This window comes from Podarcis erhardii (assembly GCF_964252035.2).
Source record: "Podarcis erhardii genome assembly, chromosome: 2".
In the NCBI taxonomy this organism is placed as follows: Eukaryota; Metazoa; Chordata; class Lepidosauria; order Squamata; family Lacertidae; genus Podarcis; species Podarcis erhardii.
Window position 1 is genome coordinate 24,885,850 of NC_138498.1, and position 20,274 is coordinate 24,906,123.

At 44.2% G+C, this 20,274-nt stretch overlaps 1 protein-coding gene across 1 annotated transcript in view; it reads right to left on the reverse strand.

Moving 5' to 3' along the window:
* Positions 1 to 6,085: 6,085 nt before the first annotated feature.
* RGS9 (regulator of G protein signaling 9) overlaps positions 6,086 to 20,274 on the reverse strand; it is a 69,728-nt gene continuing 55,539 nt past the window's right edge. The window contains exons 17-19 of the mRNA XM_081849657.1: positions 17,726 to 17,843; positions 10,374 to 10,876; positions 6,086 to 8,440 (exon numbers count right to left, since the gene is read on the reverse strand). Of these exons, the coding sequence (XP_081705783.1) occupies positions 8,284 to 8,440; positions 10,374 to 10,876; positions 17,726 to 17,843 (778 nt within the window). The 3' untranslated portion in view covers positions 6,086 to 8,283. The remainder of the gene's footprint in view (positions 8,441 to 10,373; positions 10,877 to 17,725; positions 17,844 to 20,274) is intronic.

Below are 20,274 nucleotides of genomic sequence, written 5' to 3' on the forward strand. Positions count from 1 at the left end.
TGTCCTAGCATGTTTCAGAAAAAGTGGACCTATGCACACCCCTTGAACGTTTCTATTTGCTCATTTTGTTCACTGTTCTTGGTGTTTTGTCCCACCACCCCAGTAACTTTCACATGAGCAACCTCCACGGCACCCTCATGGTCAGGTCTAAGATTATACCTGCAGTGCAGAAACAAGGAACCCGTGGCCCTCCAGATGTGCTACTGGACTCCCACTCCCCATCAGTCCCAGCGAGAATGGCGAATAGTTAAGGGTGATGGGAATTGTGGTCTACTGATATCCAAACCTTCCAACAATTCTCCGATGAAAATGTTGTTGTTGTTTAGTCGTGTCCGACTCTTTGTGACCCCATGGACCAGAGCATGCTAGGCACTCCTGTCTTCCACTGCCTCCCGCAGTTTGGTCAGACTCATGCTGGTAGCTTCGAGAACACTCTCCAATCATCTCGTCCACTGTCGTCCCCTTCTCCTTGTGCCCTCCATCTTTCCCAACATCAGGGTCTTTTCCAGGGAGTCTTCTCTTCTCACGAGGTGGCCAAAGTATTACACCTCAGGTTCCTGATGCAGAAATCAAGGAGAAGACTGACTGTGTAGTGTGTGTGTGTGTGTGTGTGTGTGTGTGTGTGAGAGAGAGAGAGAGAGAGAGAGAGATATGCTGGAGCATTAGATCCAAATCTATTCAGCCTCTCGTGATAATAAAGCCTCTGAAAAGATGTGTAAATTTAAATGGTCCTTGAGAAGGTGCCATTGGGCAGTGGGATTGTTGCTTTGAAATAAGCCATTATTTTTCACTTTAAAAAAAAATCACTTTATTTGATGGGCAACGTGATCAGAACCACAGAGGAGCAGTGACAGCTTGTGGTGCAAATGAAAGAGGAGGAAGGAAGGTGTCTGTGCTACAGTTATAGTGATCCTGGGGACTTGGGGCCTTTATCAAACCTGAGAGACAATTCACAATTACCCCCAAAACAGTTGTAGGTCACGGGTAGGCAAACTAAGGCCTGGGGGCCGGATCCGGCCCAGTCGCCTTCTAAATCCGGCCTGTGGATGGTCCGAGAATCAGTGTGTTTTTACATGAGTAGAATGTGTGCTTTTATTTAAAATGCATCTCTGGGTTATTTGTGGGGCATAGGAATTTGTTCGTTCCCCCCCCCCAAAAATATATATAGTCCTGCCCCCCACAAGGTCTGAGGGACAGTGGTCCGGCCCCCTGCTGGAAAAGTTTGCTGACCCCTGTTGTAGGTCATATCACCACCTGTCCCCTAGTGGACACCCCAGGATTTGATGGGGGAGCTGTGTGTGTCAGGTTGCCAGCTCTTCAAGCAGCCTCTGCATCTAGGCCTTTAACAGGAGCTTGTTCTGCAGGAATTAGAAGATGAAGCTCTTCATAAGACGGAATTAAAATGTTATCCTTATGCTAATTGCTGAAGATCAAGAGGCGCTTAAAGGCACAACTAACAGGGACCAGCTGAAAGGCTGGAGGCCCTAATTCCATGTCTATAAATACTTTGTCAGGAAGCCTCAGACAACCACGACTTCCCCGTTCTTGTCTCCACCACATACTGTTTCCTTTCCAATGTTATTATAGTTGCTGTATCAGGTGCATTGCACAAGCCTGGCCTGAAACTGAAGAGCCAGAAAAGAGCCTGCGAGTGGATGAGGCCAGCTTTGTAAGTGATGGCAGATGCATGGTCGATGCCTAGCTATTCTCATGTATGTGAACAGCTAGCCATGTGAATCAATGTGGGATGTCTCCAAGCCAGAGGCACATCTGGAGGTTGGCTTGAAAATGATCCACGTACAGCTGTGTTAATCCACATGGCTAGCTTTTCATGTGCAAAGGAAGGTCTCGGAGCTCAGTGGTAGAGCACCTGCTCTGTAGGCAAAAGACTTCAGATTCAATCCCTGGCAACTCCAGTTGAAAGAATTTCAGGTCACAGGGCTGGAAAACATGGGAGAAAGAGAGCCACTGCCAGAGTAGACAATTCCAGGCTAAATGGGCAAATGTCCGGACTAAGGATACAGCAGTTTCCATTTAAAAGCCAGCAATGTGGAAGCCACCTCTGTAGAATGATCATTCCATATTCTGGGTGTGAGAAATTGAAAGTTCCCATCAGTGGAGGGATCCCTGAGGAGATTTGTATGGGAGGAGATAACTCTTGAGAGGACCTTTTCCTAGGCCATTTAAGGATTTAACCATCAAACTTTGCACTTTGAATTCAACCTGGAAAGAAACTGGAAGCCCCCCAGGCAACTTTGTGGCTGCCTTATTCTGGACCATTTGAAATGTCTGTGCAGTCTTCAAGGGCAGCCTCACAGAGAGCATATTACAGCAGTCCACTCAAACCTTGAATGACTGACCAGGTTTGATATTACAGGCTTCAAGAAAGGGAGATTCAAGTTAGAAAAAAAGGAGATTCCGACTAAACATACAGAAAAACTTCTTGACAGCAAGAGCTGTTCGACAGTGGAACGGTCTCCCCTGGGAGGTTGTGGACTCTCTTTCCTTGGAGGTTTTCAAGGAGAGGTTGGGTGGCCACCTGTCATGGACGCTTTAGCTGAGATTCCTGCATTGCAGGGGGCTGAACTAAATGACCTTTGGGGTCCCTTCCAATTCTATAATTCTGTGACATCTTCAGAAAAGGGCAAATAGTTCTCAACGTTCAGTGTCCTCCATCCCTTCCTGTCCCCTGCTGTGTAACTGTGATTTTTGTCAACATACCGTATTTTTTGCTCTATAAGACGCACCAGACCACAAGACGCACCTAGTTTTTGGAGGAGGAAAACAAGAAAAAAAATATTCTGAATCTCAGAAGCTATAAGACGCAGACACATTTCCCCTTACTTTTTAGGAGAGAAAAAGTGAGTCTTATAGAGCAAAAAATACGGTACTCTTTTTTTTTCTCGAAGGGCTGAATGGGACCAAATGATCTTATTAAAGCTGGCTGGGGCTGAGAGCACCAGGCCCAGCCTAATTCATATACATCCATTTAACAAGCAAACTCATTGATAAGCAAACCACCTGATGCTTGCGCAGCAGAAAAAGAAAACACCTGGTTTTGCCGGTGGCTTGATAAGCCAGTATCTTTAATCTCAACCTGCCCCCCCCCCCCCATTTTTTACCTCAGATGACTGAAGTACACACTCTGCGAGACCCTCTGCTCCATCCACACTGGCAATAGTGACTAAGCTTTGATGTCCCCCTCATTCAACAGAATGTTGTTTAGTTCAAAGCAGAGAACAGAGGCACCTTCTTTGCTTTTAAATTATTAGCTCCCTAAGTCTTCTGTAATGATATAGTTTGACTGAAGTGTGCAGTTTATTAACTACATAAAGATGATATTATTAGAGTGGAGAAAGGCAGCTGAAAGTTTTGCCTTTCGGTTCAACAGCAGGGGTTTTAAATACTTTGATCTCAATCAATGCTAAATGTCTTTGTATGAGAGGGGGGGGGAGAGAGAGAGAGAGCACAGCTGAAATTACCTTTGGCACCGGGGCTGCATCAATTATTTAGCTCCTTTTCTTAAAAATTAAAGTCTTCAACTTTTACCCTAATTTCTTCTTCAGATTCTTCCCCTTTTATCTCGGATGGACTGGTGGGAGGAGTACAAATTGGAATACATTTTGCTGCGTGCGCTAATAGAAACCAAGCTGACCTCACCCCCAAAAGGTCTAGTTTCTGATTGTGCCTGGGGACAGATTGATATTGGCAGCCATTTTAAGCCAATCGACATGAGTCGGTTTCCTCTTATGATGGCCAAGCATGCTCCCAAAGAGCAGCGGACCAAATATTTCATTTTGTCATTAGCTTCCAAGCCAGGCACGGCTTCCCTCAGCCTCTGTGACTTAGCCCTTAAATCCATGAGGCTGGATCAAGCGGCCACCTCAGGCGGCAACCACACACCCGCCAAGGTGCGGCATCCACATTCTGCTGCCCAGCTTCCAGAATAGATAAGGACTAGCAGCAAACTTTTGACTTATGGTGCTGGTGCTGGAGGAGACTCTTGAGAATCCCATGGACTGCAAGAAGATCAAACCTCTCCATTCTTAAGGGAATCAGCCCTGAGTGCTCACTGGAAGGACAGATCCTGAAACTGAGGCTCCAATACTTTGGCCACCTCATGAGAAGAGAAGACTCCCTGGAAAAGACCCTGATGTTGGGAAAGATGGAGGGCACAAGGAGAAGGGGACGACAGAGGATGAGATGGTTGGACACTGTTCCTGAAGCTACCAGCATGAGTTTGACCAAACTGCGGGAAGCAGTGGAACACAGGAGTGCCTGGTGTTCTCTGGTCCATAGGGTCACGAAGAATCAGACACGACTAAACGACAACAGCAAGCAGCAAAGCTCTGTAGAACACCTCCCTTATTGCCTAGTTGGCAAGAGAGGACGCATTCAGGCACCCAGCTTTGCCAGACATCTCCCCCACCCCCAATCCGGCAGTGTGACAGGCCTTTGCATCATCTTCTCCTGAAGGGAGAAGCCAGTGCAAAGCTTCGCCACCAGTCTGGAGGGCAGGGATCCCAAAAGGATGTCCACCGCAACCCAACGAGGAGACTTCTCCTTAAGAAGCCCTTATGGAGTCTCCCGCCCCCGCCCCCTGGCGTATCACACAGGTAGCAATAGGGTGTTTTGCCTCAGGTGCTGAAATGCTTTGGACTGCCCACGCTCTTAAACAACTTTAAAAATTGGGTTTCTGACTATCTCCTCTGTCAAGAGATATAGATAATATACCCAGTCCTGATCTCCTTGGAGGAAGACAGGCTGCAAACATGGTTAATATTTTTGTTGTTGTTGTTGTTTAGTCATTTAGTCGTGTCCGACTCTTCGTGACCCCATGGATTAGAGCACGCCAGGCACTCCTGTCTTCCACTGCCTCCCGCAGTTTGGTCAGACTCATGTTTGCACCTTCGAGAACACTGTCCAACCATCTTGTCCTCTGTCGTCTCCTTCTCCTTGCGCTCTCCATCTTTCCCAACATCAGGGTCTTTTCCAGGGAGTCTTCTCTTCTCACAAGGTGGCCAAAGTATTGGAGCCTCAGCTTCACGATCTGTCCTTCCAGTGAGCATTCAGGGCTGATTTCCTTCAGAATGGAAAGGTTTGATCTTCTTGCAGTCCATGGGACTCTCAAAAGTCTCCTCCAGCACCATAATTCAAAAGCATCAATTCTTCAGCGATCAGCCTTCTTTATGGTCTAGCTCTCATTTCCATACATCACTACTGGGAAAACCATGGCTTTAACTATACGGACCTTTGTTGGCAAGGTGATGTCTCTGCTTTTTTAGATGCTGTCTAGGCTTGTCATTACTTTTCTCCCAAGAAGCAGGCGTCTTTTAATTTCATGACTGCTGTCACCATCTGCAGTGATCATGGAGCCCAAGAAAGTAAAATCTCTCATTGCCTCCATTTCTTCCCCTTCTATTTGCCAGGAGGTGATGGGACCAGTGGCCATGATCTTTGTTTTGTTTTGTTTTTTTAAGTCACACTAAAACATAGCCATAAACTTCAGAATGCAGCAAGAGGGGAGCATCAGATTCCTGAGAATGTAAGTCGCTAAGAGGTGAAAAGCAGAATGTGTTCACATTCACACAAAGGCGCACACATTTTCTCTATTACAATGATCAAAGTTGAGAAAAATGAGAACACGGTGAACTCTACCAAGAAGTTATGGCCACAGGAATTTTTAAAAGGAAATTTGGTTTCCAGGATGTTGTTTTTTGAATAATAATAATCCCAGCACCTTGGAACAAAACCTAATAAAGAGAGCTGCCTTACATTACATGTTTGTGTACAAACACTCAAGTCTTCATTCTCAGACATGAAGGCAGCACTTTTGTTGGAAAGTGACCACCACGCATTAGCCCGCAACTTCTCCAAATCTGGCGCATTTAATTAAGGATTTCTTTATGCTCCGATGGATTTATCGTTGTGCATGTATTGATTTTATAAGTGTAAACCACTTGGAAGGCATTTTGGCATGTGATATATGAATTGATAAATAATAATAAACAATAAATGAAATCAAAACAAGTAAAACGTAAGAGAGACACAACATGCTGATCATAAATATCCTATCGCAAGCATAGTCATTCAAAGTAGTTTTATTTATAACTCATTAGAAGCAAAAACACTTGATACAGATAAAGGAAATATACTCAATTATCAGGAAATCACCCATATAGAAAGGCAATTATAGTGTGTAATGAGGGCAGACAGCTGAAAGGGCTGTACAGTGTTGGTTTATTAAAGGCTAAAACAAATATATGAACATAGAGGAACACTTGATGGAGATGCAGTCAATCTGCAAATTTCAACTGAACCAAACACAGGGAAACAGAAACAAAAAATAACCTCAGTGAGAAAGTTGGTAACAAATAAGGGGCTCATGTTTCAGAAGAATATAGAAGTATCTGCACTACAGTTTAGACTGGTTTTACATCCCAAATATTATGTGAATGGTTTGGTGAGGTGCTGATAACTCTCAGTTAGAAAACTATTCTTTCCATACAGAACTAACTCCTATGGTTGCTTGGGAAGAGGGAATGGGTTTTAAACTTGTTTGAACCAAATCAAACTAGATTTGACAGTCTGATCCCCAGCTTGTTTGTAGAGGTGTTTTGCATTTAGTGTTTCTGATCTCGTGACTGGTCCCAATTGTAGGGAAGGTCGTGGGGACGCGGGAGGGGAGAGTACTGATTGAAAATGGACAGAACTGATCTGATATTGTGGTGCCATTGATGCAGGTACAAGTCCGAATGCATGGCTGGTATATAGAAGTGTTCATAGGATTTAACTGTGTTATAATAACATAATAATAATAATTTATTATTTATACCCCGCCCATCTGGCTGGGTTCCCCCAGCCACTCTGGGCGGCTTCCAACAGAACACTAAAATACAATAAGCTATTAAATATTAAAAGCTTCCCTAAACAGGGCTGCCTTCAAATGTCTTCTAAAAGTCTGGTAGTTGTTTTTCTCTTTGACATCTTGTGGGAGGGCGTTCCACAGGGCATGATAGCATGAAATGAGGCCTCTAGTCAACCATAAGATTATCACAAACATGAAGTTATTGCAGGCATCGCAGGCAGATAAAATGGTGCAGATGAGATCCAGAATGGTTCAGTGTGTGGACAGCTGGACAAAGACAGGGAAGCCCTGTGTCTGTCTGTTTGGCTACAGACAAAGTCAATCCCTTCAGCTGTTATTTATATATAAAACAGGAGCGATGGTGACTTACCTTTACAAAACTGTTGAGAATGCAACAAGATAAAAAGGATGAATAACACTGCAGTTGAAAGTTCTCTGTTCTCTAAGGGATTAAAAGTAAGAACAGACTACGGACTTCCAATTAGTCGTGTCAAGTCTTTGGCTTCGCTGAAATATGGACTATGTTGCAAGGCTGGAGCAACATAAAAAGGCAGGACCCTGCTACCAATATTTCATCAGCTTTATAATTACCCAGACATAGGATTGTCCAGAACCTGAGTCTGATTTCACTCAGAAGCTACAAGCCGTTTATCAGAAGGCAACCTTCATCATCACCAAGAGTCATGTGGATTTAGCAAATAACATTCGATATGAAACAACAAAAAAGAAGAAAAATATGTGTCAATTTAGCTACATGAATTGCAGTAGAACTTCCTGATAAGGAAATATCAATCTTCCCTTCACAGATGTTTGCAAAGGATTTTGTGAAGGGCAATTAAAGTTCAACGAAAAAATGTCATATTTATCTGATAAATGAAAATGATGTTGTATCAAACATATATTTTCTGCTCCAAGATTTGAGTCTAACTCAGAGTTAGATATTAGGCCTAAAGAGTACCTGATGCTATAGCATTGCTGAAGCCAAGCAGATGTCAACCTAATCTGTACCTGGTTTGGAGATCTGTAGGAGATATATGTAAATCTGACCTTCCAAAGGAAGAGCAGGGCACAGGCATAATAAATACAACTGCAATAGTTCTGAAAGGCTAACAAAGCAGGAGAGTTTCCTAAATACACTTGATGTAGTTAAAAGTTACATAAAAGAAACCAGGAAGTGATGGCACTGAACTGCCAAAAAATAAAGGCCAACCTTAAATTTCTGAATTTTGAAATAAATATGTATCTGGCTTCTTGCTTTGCAATCCATGTGGATTATTCTCATTCTTTATTCCATTGCACTCCTTTTAACAGCATTATGAAATCAATCGAACTGTAGGAAATAATACCTGCTAATTCAGGAGCAGGATAAAAAATTAGCCATTAAAAAATATCCAAATAGCGTCAAAGGCTTCTTTTTATCCAGCTTTTCCATCTTCTATCAGATTCTCCCATGGGCAGATAACTTCATTTGCAGAATCCTTGCAAGCCCAGTGGCTGCCCTCTTCCTCCTCCTCCGAATCTATTGGGTAGACCTTGCTCTCCAGAGGTATTTCCATTTTTATCTGGAAGAAGCTGGGATGCAAAATGAAAAACTCGTCACAGTGTGGGCATCTGCCAGGCAGACAGTCCAAGAGCAAGCTGTTTGGCCTGGACTTTTGCTATTGTGATAGCATCAAAACAGGGGATCTTCCAGCACATCTGCCAATCAGTTCCCCATTACTATGGTTGCCTCAAATTGTTTCTGGGTTAACCAGAGGGTACTGTATTTTTTGCTCTATAAGACTCACTTTTTCCCTCCTAAAAAGTAAGGGGAAATGAGCGAATGCAGGCTGCGCAGCTATCCCAGAAGCCAGAACAGCAAGAGAGATTGCTGCTTTCACTGCGCAGCGATCCCTCTTTCTGTTCTGGCTTCTGAGATTCAGAATATTTTTTTTCTTGTTTTCCTCCTCCAAAAACTAGGTGCGTCTTATGGTCTGGTGCGTCTTATAGAGTGAAAAATACGGTATATGGTTGGAGGCAAAGCTTTGCATTCTGAGTCTAGAGGCACCTGCCTCACAGATGTGGCTGGCTGATGTATTTGGAATTAAGAAGTGGATGGATTTATTTATTTTATTAAAATGTGTGTATCCCACCTTTCAGTTCTACAGTGAAATCTACAAAGTGGCTCCCAATCACAATAAATTAATAACAACTGGATTACTAGGCTGCTAATTCCTAAGGTGTAAGTTTTTTTAAAAAATGGAAATGCTCTCACAGTTCAGAACTTATGGCTAAACCAGAGGTAGCTTCTTCCAAAAGACACACAAGGGGGGGTCTAGAGATGGATGAATCTGTTAATTTGAGTTTCTCGTTTTTCCAATCTTAAATTCAGTTCTCCACATTTCTGCAGACATATTTGATTTAAAAAAAAAAATCCTCATGAAAATCCATCAGTATTTTAGTGCAAATTTTCCCCCAATAAAAACATTTTTGTAGTTCCAAAAATGATGGTCAAGTTTTCTTTTTAATGTATGTAACTATAAGAGCTAGGATTCTTTATGCACAGAAATGGAAAGATGAGGAAGTTCCCATCAAAGAAGAATGGATAAGCAAGGTGATGGACTATGCTGAATCAGCAATGTTAACAGCTAAAATAAGGGAACTTAACAATGACTGCTTCACTGAAGAACAGAAGTCTTTTTCAGACTATTTATAAAGAAATGTTATAATATGGTGAATTCGTGAGCAGGATTTGAACTATGAGCAACAGAAATCATTGTACTATGATTATGATATGAGAGAGGGAAGATAGGGTGCAGCATAGAGGTGGGGGAAAAACACCAACAAAAATGGGATGGGAAGTCTATAAAACAAAAGAAAAAAATATTATGTATTGGGATTTTATGTGAGATTTGTGGAAATTTAAGAAAATATATTTGGGGGCAAAACATTTTTGCATGCAGTTTTGACTAATATACACATTTTTGCAAGCAACTTCCCCTAACATTGCAATGCATTTCTCCATGTTATTTTCACCAGGAGATGCATTTTTATGCACACTTTCACCTAATGGATGTGTATTTTAGTACACATTGGTTGGAGAACTGAACCACCACAGTTCAGAGACATTTCCATTCATGTACAGTGGTACCTTGGTTTACAACCATAATCCGTTCCGGAGGTCCGTTTGTAAACCAAAACAGGTTGTAACCCAAGGCGCGCTTTCGCCAGTTGGGGCCTCCCCCCCCAAAAATTGTTCATAATAATAATAGTAAAGGGTTGTAATCCAAAGAAAAGGTTGCAAACTGGGACATGCACTTCCGGGTTTGATGTGTTTGTAATCCAAAAGGTATGCAAACCAAGATATATGCAAACCAAGGTACCACTGTATTGGTTAGATAACAACAGCAAATTAGGTATTTTCTCATTAAGATGCATACAAAATCAGAGTTCTCCCGAATCCTTATCTCCCCTTATAGCAGCTCTCAAAGCAAAGCACGGTGGAATAACTCAGAAGGATACTCACTTGGACACCTTTTTGGACCTCTGTTGCAGTTGTGGGTTCCGACCATCGAGTGGTTGCACTCTCCCATGAGTCACTCCAGGGCACTTGGGTGAGAATGTTGCAAACATTGGAGAGTTCAAGCATCCCAGTTTGAGGAACCTGCCGAGGGATGAGGACATCTGGGGCTTGGGCAGCAGCTTGGTATTAGAGCTCATAGGGCACTGGGAGCTGCGGCAGGGCTCCAGCTCAGAATCCATGGCGATCTCAGTGCTTTCCATGAAGGAAGGGGCAGAGTTAGAGCTAGGCCCATCCCAGTTCCTGCCCGTGACAGAGGTTCTGTCTGGAGCTACCTTAACAGAGGAGGAGCTAGCACTGTTTGGTAGAGCAATGTGCCCAGGAGGGCACTGGAGAGGACGATCGCTAGGCACACGGCGGGAGGAAGAGAAAGCATTGGACGTCGATGGAGAGTCAGAGGTACCACTGTAAATGGCCAGATGGGGAACAGGAGCAGTGAATTGGCACAACTGCATGGAAGAAAAGGAGAACATTTATAGCACAGGAAGCAGAGTGGAATTCCTAGGAAGCATGGTCATGTTGGATCTGCCAGCCATTCTCAGGCTCCCACCTCTTTACCTGAAGGCCCACAAAACCATGGAGCTGGTCCTGATTTGGATCTCTTTCCCACCTCACCTTTAGCTAGTTAGGTAAAAGTAAAGGGACCCCTGACCATTAGGTCCAGCTGTGGCCGACTCTGGGGTTGCGGCGCTCATCTCGCTTTATTGGCCGAGGGAGCTGGTGTACAGGCTCCAGGTCATGTGGCCAGCATGACTAAGCCGCTTCTGGCAAACCAGAGCAGCGCATGGAAACACTGTTTACCTTCCCGCCAGAGCAGTACCTATTTATCTACTTGCAGTTTGACGTGCTTTTGAACTGCTAGGTTGGCAGGAGCAGGGACCGAGTAATGGGAGCTCACCCTATGGGTTGTGGTTTAAACCACAGCGATTTAATTCTTTGAAACATTAGCTAATCCAGCCAACCATCTTGCTTCATCTGAAGGATGCACATAATTCGATTGATCTTCTTATTGCTGTTCCCCACCCTCCATTCTATCCAGCAGTCCCCACCCACTGAAGATTTCAGATCTTCAATCAGATGTGGGGCTTATTGCTTTAGTTCTGTCCTGAGTTCTAACATTCCCTTTACATCGCAGTATCTTGTGTTATGGAACTATGGCTTCTTGATCAATATACCTGCATGTCATGCTAAATGTTAAATGGCAGTAGAGTTTGCTGATACAATGTTCCAGATTTTGTCAGAGCCAAACTCCTGTGATTCTCCGAGTTGGCAGGGTTGCAAACAATTCACATGGAAATGAGTGTTAAAACTTTCACTAGATTCCACCACAATCACATAAAATGTGAAAAGGAACATCAGGAAGATAGACGAAAGTGATGGTCTGAATATTGCCAAAGTTGCCTTTCAATGCAGTTATGTGCAAAGCAATGTACAAAGTAAAGATGGCACCCAATAACCAATAAAAGTTCCTACTAAACATGGAAAAAGTTAGTGCATTAAAAGGGGGGGGGGAGAAAATACAGTGGTACCTCAGGTTAAGTACTTAATTCATTCTGGAGGTCTGTACTTAACCTGAAACTGTTCTTAACCTGAAGCACCACTTTAGCTAATGGGACCTCCTACTGCTGCCGCGCCACCGGAGCACGATTTCTGTTCTCATCCTGAAGCAAAGTTCTTAACCTGAAGCACTATTTCTGGGTGAGCGGAGTCTGTAACCTGAAGCGTATGTAACCTGAGGTACCACTGTAATACCTATCCAATTCAAGCAAAGATGTTTAATTAAAGCTTTGACACACTGTAATAAATTCTGGTATTCTACTTAAAAAACATGGTCCTGGGAAGAAGGAATCTCACTTTGAATGTCAACTTCCCCTTTCCCATCTCTTACCAAGTTCTTAATTTTTTTTTCAAAAGCAGGGTAAGAGAAACATTTTTTTCTCTTCTTTTCTCAATGATCAGGTGAAGTACATTCGGAGTTGAATGACAAAGCCAAAGCTGCTGATGTAGATATGTTGCTGGTGGAATGAATAAATGAAGTCAGATGGGAGAAAATATGGGGAATATGAATTTACACACGGCCTTGATATATACCAATAAACGAAATGGTGCCAGTCATACTGGTGCAAGCCGGAAGGAAGTGATGTTTGATGGCAGGTACCCAAGGACGATGATCCAGAAATTCATCAGCGACACTCGAATAACCTCTAGCAAAATGGCTTGATATTTTATAGGGCATTTGCCCTGGATTGTTTAACTTCATAAAAATTGCATGTTTCACTTACTTTGTGCCATGTACCATATGTAACGAAAGGCTTGTGGACCAATAAAAATGTGATGGATCCAACCCTATATTTCTGTCTAACTAAATAATTGCATGCACAGAATTCTCCCACAAGTGCAAAGGAATTTCCCGCTTTCCCCCTAAGTCTGCTCTGGGTCCCGTCCCCCCCCCACCCTCTAGAGCGGAGTTTGGTTGTGCTTATGGGAGTTGTTCTGTACATGCAATGATTTAAGTTGGATGCAACCTAAAAAACAATAAAGTATTCAAACATGGCTATTTGTTTCAGTGGGTGCCCTTGCATTTTAAAGAACTAACTCATGTGCAAACTCTAATGTGGCTTAGTTCTGTGTCGTCATTTTTCTAAAATGAAAAAAAGGGAAGGTTCAAAGTTTAACTGATAGCTGATTATCGTGTTGAACAACAGTTCAGACTACGTGAGCCTGCCTGACCATTAATGTCTTTTTCCGAGAACCCTCTATGTATGGGGAGATTGCCTTTTTGAGTATTGCCATATCGTCTCTGGAAGTCCCTCCACCAAAAGATCAAATAATTGCCTTCTTGGGTCTCATTTCGGTATCAGGTTAAGACTTAATCTGTGCAACAAGGTTTCTAACTGAGCTCTGCTTTTCAAAATGGTTTGGTTTGGTTATTTAAGTGTTTGTTGTTTTCTAGTCTGCTTTGTGGCTATCTAATTTCTCTGTTTGTTGAATTAGACACGCTGTAGAGAAGTGATCCACAAATCCTAAACCAAATATAATGGAGAATACATAGGAGTAGTCCATCAAGCAGAGACAGAATGGTGTGATCTTGCACAGATACTGGGCTTACATTGCAACTACTGTCAGGAATTGTCCTTCACGCGTGAGGTGGGATGCCTTTTAGGCAGTCACCCCTTGGGGAATGGATCCAAGTGTAACTTCACTCTTTTCACTAGATTCACTACACGCTTTGCAGTAGCATAATTGTGTTCCCAGTAATTTTGTGGTGTTTTCCCACCACCACTTTTTCCTGCCATGTGACTGTGGGATAGAGGAGCAAATAGTGGCCAGGTTGAAATCAGCTTCCCTTTATGAAAGCTGCATTCCTATGCCCACTTACTTAGAAGTACGTCTAAGTATAGGTGTATAGGACTGGGGTGTGTATAGTTAGGATAAGGATGTAAATGAGGAGCTTCTGAAGACTATTAGGCTCTGGTATTGCTACAAACACAGCCAGTAGAAGGCAGTTTTAGAAGATGGTACCTTATGATTAAGACATGTAGCAAGACTTAATGCTGACAAATTAAGTAGAAGCCTACCTAATTTGACATTGTCTTACACAATGGTTTTTCAAGCTCTCTTGAAGCACTAAGGATCGACGTATGCACTATTCACCATTATTTTAGAAAAGGAAAACCAATTCAAACCAATGGGACAGAGGCAACACAGTATGAACAAATGAAAGACGCACAGAAGAGAGGCAAAAGACATGACAGACAAGCACAGTGATGGTTTCGCTTTCTAGTTTTATTTGACCAGAGGAGATAAAAGAAAGGAAAAGTGAGAAAAATAAAGCAGTATTCTGAAATCCCACTAGAAGTCCCCCTCTTCTTAATTTATTTAACTAGATGTGAAGCCCATTCCATCTTGGGCATTTAACAGAAAATGAAAAGCAATGACATCATATACATGCACTGACATATTTGCTACAAGGAAAGAAAGGTGGAAGACAGCACAAGCTTAGAGGCCAACAAACAGGCTTACAGCTCTGTGGTATCTTAAGCAGTTTTCAAGCTTTCTACTGGTGAACTTGAACTCTTTCCACACTGAAGGCCACCTACTCAGTACAAAGGGTTCTAGGGTACCTTTTAGGGCATACTGGGTAGAATTCAGTGTAGTGCTAAATGGGGTATTTGTGCACAACCAAACCTCCAGAGCAGATGGGGAGAAGGGGCGAGCGGACGTCATTCAATGCACACCCACTATGTCCTTGGCCTTACAGTCATCCCATGTAAATGGAGAATGTAACCGACAATGCTTCCAATGCTCTTCTGTCACTGTACATTGCGGGGGGGGGGGGGCATCAACACTGATGGGCATACACTTTTTGGCTGCCACTGCTGAAGTTACCACTGAAGAAGTCCCCAAGGAACCTCAAGGTTGCCTGAAACACAGTTTGAAACCTCTTGCTTCAGGCTATTCTGTTGTTTCCATGTTGGCCTCGATAAACAAAGAGGCAAGACAAGGTATGGGGTTTCCTTTAATGAGCTAATCTCCATAGTCGCACTTTCAAACTTGAGTGCTTCATGGGACTCTGCTTACGAAATAAATGCTTACAACCAGATAACAACAACAACAACAACAACAACAACAACAACAACTATTATTATTATTATTATTATTATTATTATTATTATTATTATTATTATTATTTATACCCCACCCATCTGGCTGGATTTCCCCAGCCACTCTGGGCGGCTTCCAACAGAATATTAAAAAACCTATTAAACATTAAAAGCTTCCCTAAACAGGGCTGCCTTCAGATATCTTCTAAAAGTCTAGTAGTTGTTTATCTCTTTGACATCTGATGGGAGGGCATTCCACAGGGCGGGTACCACTACCGAGAAGGCCCTCTGCCTGGTTCCCTGTAGCTTTGCTTCTCGCAGTGAGGGAACCGTCAGAAGGCCCTCGGCGCTGGACCTCAGTGTCCGGGCAGAACGATGGAGGTGGAGACGCTCCTTCGGGTATATTGGACCGAGGCAGTTTACGGCTTTAAAGGTCAGCACCAAGACTCTGAATTGTGCTCGGAAACCCAGAACAAACTTAGTTGGTCTCTAAGGTGCTACTGGACAACATTTTTATTTATTTCCCTTGGCTACCTTTACACTTCCTTGAGCTGGTAGAAGCTATCACTCCTACACTGCTTTTAATATTGCATTTTTGTGGGGTGGGAGGGAGGGTATTTTCTCACAGCCTTTTTGACTGTGGTGTTCTGTCTGCCACTGTCAGAGTGCATTTTGCAGGAAATGATGAAATGCAGTGACAAAGAGGAGAGAGAAACTGCAAGCAAGCCCAGAGATGGAGCAGATGATAAAGAGATATAAATCATACAGCTGAAATAACTTAATGGGAAAAGAGATGAGTAGGAGGGAGTCCCGATTCTATTCAGATGCCCATAAGATTCTGGAATGTTTTAAACACTTCTTGATCCAGACTTATAAAGCACTGAACATTTAAGGAAAAAATGATATTGCCGTTGTTTTTGGATTAGGGGTTTTTTGTTGTTGTTTTTTTGAGAGGGTGGGAGGAGGCAAGCATTTAAGTCCTCCTGACTATGCCCACGAAGGAAACAAGAGAGGCTACATTTTATTCAACACTTCCAGTCAGTACAACTCCGATGGCTTTGACCTATGTTATTTTCAGTCTACACAGCAAGCAGGGATAGATCCCTATGGCTGTCAACTGGCTTTCCACACTACGGCAGAGAAAAAGCCTCTTGCCTAGAATACCATATCTCAATTCTTAAACTTTCAGCAAATGCAGGGGTAGTCAACATGGCTACCACTCGTCAGTCATGTGATCCTCCCTCCACAAACAAGATGCATACAAATTGCTTGCCTTGTGTTCCAGGGGGTTGGCCGTTGGAGTCAACACAGGCCAGCTGCTTGCCAGAACAGGCCTGAAGACCGCCATAGAGTGCTGCAAGAATATTAGGAAGATTCCTTCCGAAAAGCACCCGTCTTCTTACTTTACAGTATGGCAGCCCCATGTGCACGCCTCTAAGATATTAGGTTCCCATCTTTGGGGAATTTCACAGCAAATAAAACCAAATGGGACTTGGAGCTAGGTGGAGGAAAACAAATGTTCTCCATTTGTTGGCTTACCTTTTAATACAAGAACCCTAAGGAACATAGGAAGCTGCCTGATATTGAGTCAAGACTATTGATCCATCCAGTTCAGTATTCTCTACCCTGGTGGACAGCAGCTTTCCAGGGGATATCTCCAGCCCTACCCAGAGATGTTAGGGACTTAACTTGGGGCCTTCAACATGCAGAGTAGATGCTCCAACCCCCCAAGCTACGGCCCTCCCTGTTAGGGAGGCTCTGAATCCATAAAGGACTTCCTCTCTCTATGACCAAGTTGCACCCCGGCCAACTGATACTCCTATTCCGCTCAAACAAATATGCATTTGAGCAGACAGCTGCTTCAAGTTGCTTTGGAAATGCGCAATGCATGTTTACATGCACAAGACCACAGTATGTACTGCTTGTTAATTCGTATGGGCCAACTGCGGCCACTTGGTTCTGTGCTTAACACCAACAAATACTGATCAGAATACCTAATCCCCAAGCATACCCTGAAAAGAAAGGGGGGAAATAATCTACCCTTTGTTTGATATTTAACCATCTGAACTGTTTGCATGGCAAGGTGAGGGGTGCCTGAGCTGTGTTAAGTATGCACCCTTATTTAGGATTCCTCAACAGTGCCTGGAAACCAGAATAAGCTCTGCCCTGTGCCTCACAGCACACTTTTGCCATCTCTTCCCCTCCATCCTTTGCAGGCAGCAGGAGAAGAGGGAAGCCAGTTGCCATGGTATCTCGATTTCTGAATATTTAGAACCGGGAGGGATGTTTCAGGCAGTTTATAGAAAACATTGTTTCCTTGCCTTGTTTAAAACACACACACATACACACACACAAGCCCATTTGATATGGGGAAAGTCACTGTGAGGTTCACATGGCAACTTCTGCCATCTGCGTTCAACGATTCTACCAGCGATGGCTTGTGAAGTGACACTACTCTGGGCGCCATGGCAACAACATGCTGTGTGGAAAGGAGGGATGGAGAGCACAGAGAAATGTTTCGCATAATGACGAAGCACCACTGCCACCTGCAGGGAGGAGACAGGAAATGCAGCTCTACATTCAGCCAACACCCTCACGACTCCTCCGCTTGGCCTTTTCACCAACATCTGAGCCCTACTTAGCAGGTGGCGGCTCCTGCTTGAGCTGGCTTCTACGATCCAGCTTGCTCATAACCTGGGTGATGTCCACGTTAGCCGCTGCTTCTTTCGCCTTGGCTTCTTCCTCCTGTTGCCTCAAGACGACGGGGCTGGGGCTGGAGCGGAGGTGCCGGCGAGCAAACGGATTATTAGAGCTAAAAAAGAAAACAGAGGAGAAGACAGTAAGGGGAGGGTCGTTGTGTATGACAGTGGAAGGCGGACGTATCTGAGGGCGTCTGGGGAGGCAGAAAAACACAGGAGTGTCGAGAAACCACATCAAACCCAGCTCTGAGCCAATGGATTAATCAGTGCCTGTTTACAAAACGAATTGCCCTGGGATAACATCCCATAAACTCAGTGTGGTGTAGTGGTTAAGAGCAGTGGACTTGTAATCTGGTGAACCGGGTTCACGTCTCTGCTCCTCCACATGCAGCTGCTGGGTGACCTTGGGCCAGTCACACTTCTCTGAAGTCTCTCAGCCCCACTCACCTCACAGAGTGTTTGTTGTGGGGGAGGAAGGGAAAGGAGAATGTTAGCCGCTTTGAGACTCCTTCAGGTAGTCATAAAGCGGGATATCAAATCCAAACTCTTCTTCTTCTTCTATACAGACAGGGGGAATGAATCAGGGGTTGAATCAAACTGCTCTGGAGGGTAGGACTCGAACCAATGTCTTCAAGTTACAAGAAAGAAGATTCCGACTAAACCCTTCTGACAGGGAGAGTTGTTTGACGGTGGAACGGTCTCCCTCGGGAGGTTGTGGACTCTCCCTTCCTTGGAGGTTTTTAAGCACAGTTTGGATGGCCATCTGTCATGGATGCTTTAGCTGAGATTCCTGCATTGCAGGGGGCTGGACTGGATGACCTTTGGGGGCCTCTTCCAACTCTGCAATTCTATGAAAGGGAGACAGCAAATGCTGGAAAGGTCAGAGGTCCTTGCCTTTCATCCCAGGGCTGGATGAGGAACATGTGGCTGTTGCCGGGCTCCAACTCCCATCAGCCCTAAACGTTGGCCATGCTGGCATGGGCTGATGAGAGTTGGGAGTCCACAACAACATCTGGAGCGCTGCAAGGTCCCCATCCCTATCTCAGGGTTAGAGGGAGTGCCACCCTTTCTGTAGCATATTTCCTGCACCTACATCGATGTTCCACACTTTCAGTGGCAAATGTGTGCACATCAAAGGGAGAGCAAGATTTCCTACATCAAATAACATGACGTCATTACTCCTTTGGCGCCGCTGGTCTCAGACTCAGGATGGCAGACTCTGGGGGAAGATGAGCAGAGAGACGAGAAAGAGTGGGAGGAGAAGGCTGCAACAGATGGAAGCCTCCCTCTGAACTCATCTGGTTCTAAAGTTGAGACAGGAGAGAGAACTGTCAGGAGGACTCTGAGCTTGGGGTGGCCAAGCAGGATTCAGATAGGGAGGTAAGTCCGATGCTTTCTCCCAGGACAAGGCCGTGACGCTGGAGAAAGAAGGTCTGCCTTAAAACTTGATGGCTTGGTGTGGGAAACTTGTTGGGACAACTTCTCAGCTCCTGCACTTCTTGTTACCAACCCTGGACTTATGAACCCTGTCCCCTGGCTTCTAGACTGGGCTCATCCCCACCAACCCTTTGCTTTGTGAGATCTTCATGACTGCATAAGCTCATTTCCTGCCGCCGCTTTACTCATGCCTTATAAAGATCACTTTTGGGTTATCTGAGGCCCTTCTCTGTGTCCCCCATCCCAGAGAGGTTCAAAGGTGGCAACAAGAGAACAGGCCTTTTCTGTGGTGGCTCCCGATTGTAGAATGCTCTCCCCAGAGAGGCTTGCCTGGCGCCATCACTACATGTCTTTAGGCACCAGGCAAAAACATTTCTCTTTACCCAGGCCTATGGCTATTAAATAATCTATGGCCCATGAAAGCATGAGGGAGTGGACTCTTATGTATTTGATTATTGGTGGTCTGTATGTTTTTATCACTGATATTCTGTAATGTGTTTTTAATATGGTACATTGTCCTGGGATCTTCTGATAAAGGGCAAAATATATGTTGAATAAACAACAACAACAACAACAATAAACACCCACATTTTTTAGTAGAGATCTCTGATGGGTAAGGTTCAGAGTACTATAAAGAATTCCAAGAGATCTGAAAATATCTAGGATAGCCAGCAAGGGAGCATAGTAGAAGTATCCTAGAATTCCTTGATAGGTCTGTCAACAAGCTTGAGATAAAAGGTAAAAGGAACCCTGACCTTTAGGTCCAGTCTTGACCAACTCTGGGGTTGCGGCGCTCATCTCGCTTTATTGGCCGAGGGAGCCGGCGTACAGCTTCCAGGTCATGTGGCCAGCATGACTAAGCCGCTTCTGCCGAACCAGAGCAGCGCAGGGAAACGCCGTTTACCTTCCCGCTGGAGAGGTACCTATTTATCTACTTGCACTTTGATGTGCTTTCGAACTGCTAGGTTGGCAGGAGCAGGGACCGAGCAACGGTAGCTCACCCCATCGCGGGGATTCAAACTGCCGCCCTTCTGATCGGCAAGTCCTAGGCTCTGTGGTTTAACCCACAGTGCTAACCCGCACCCCAAGCTTGAGATAGTGACCTCT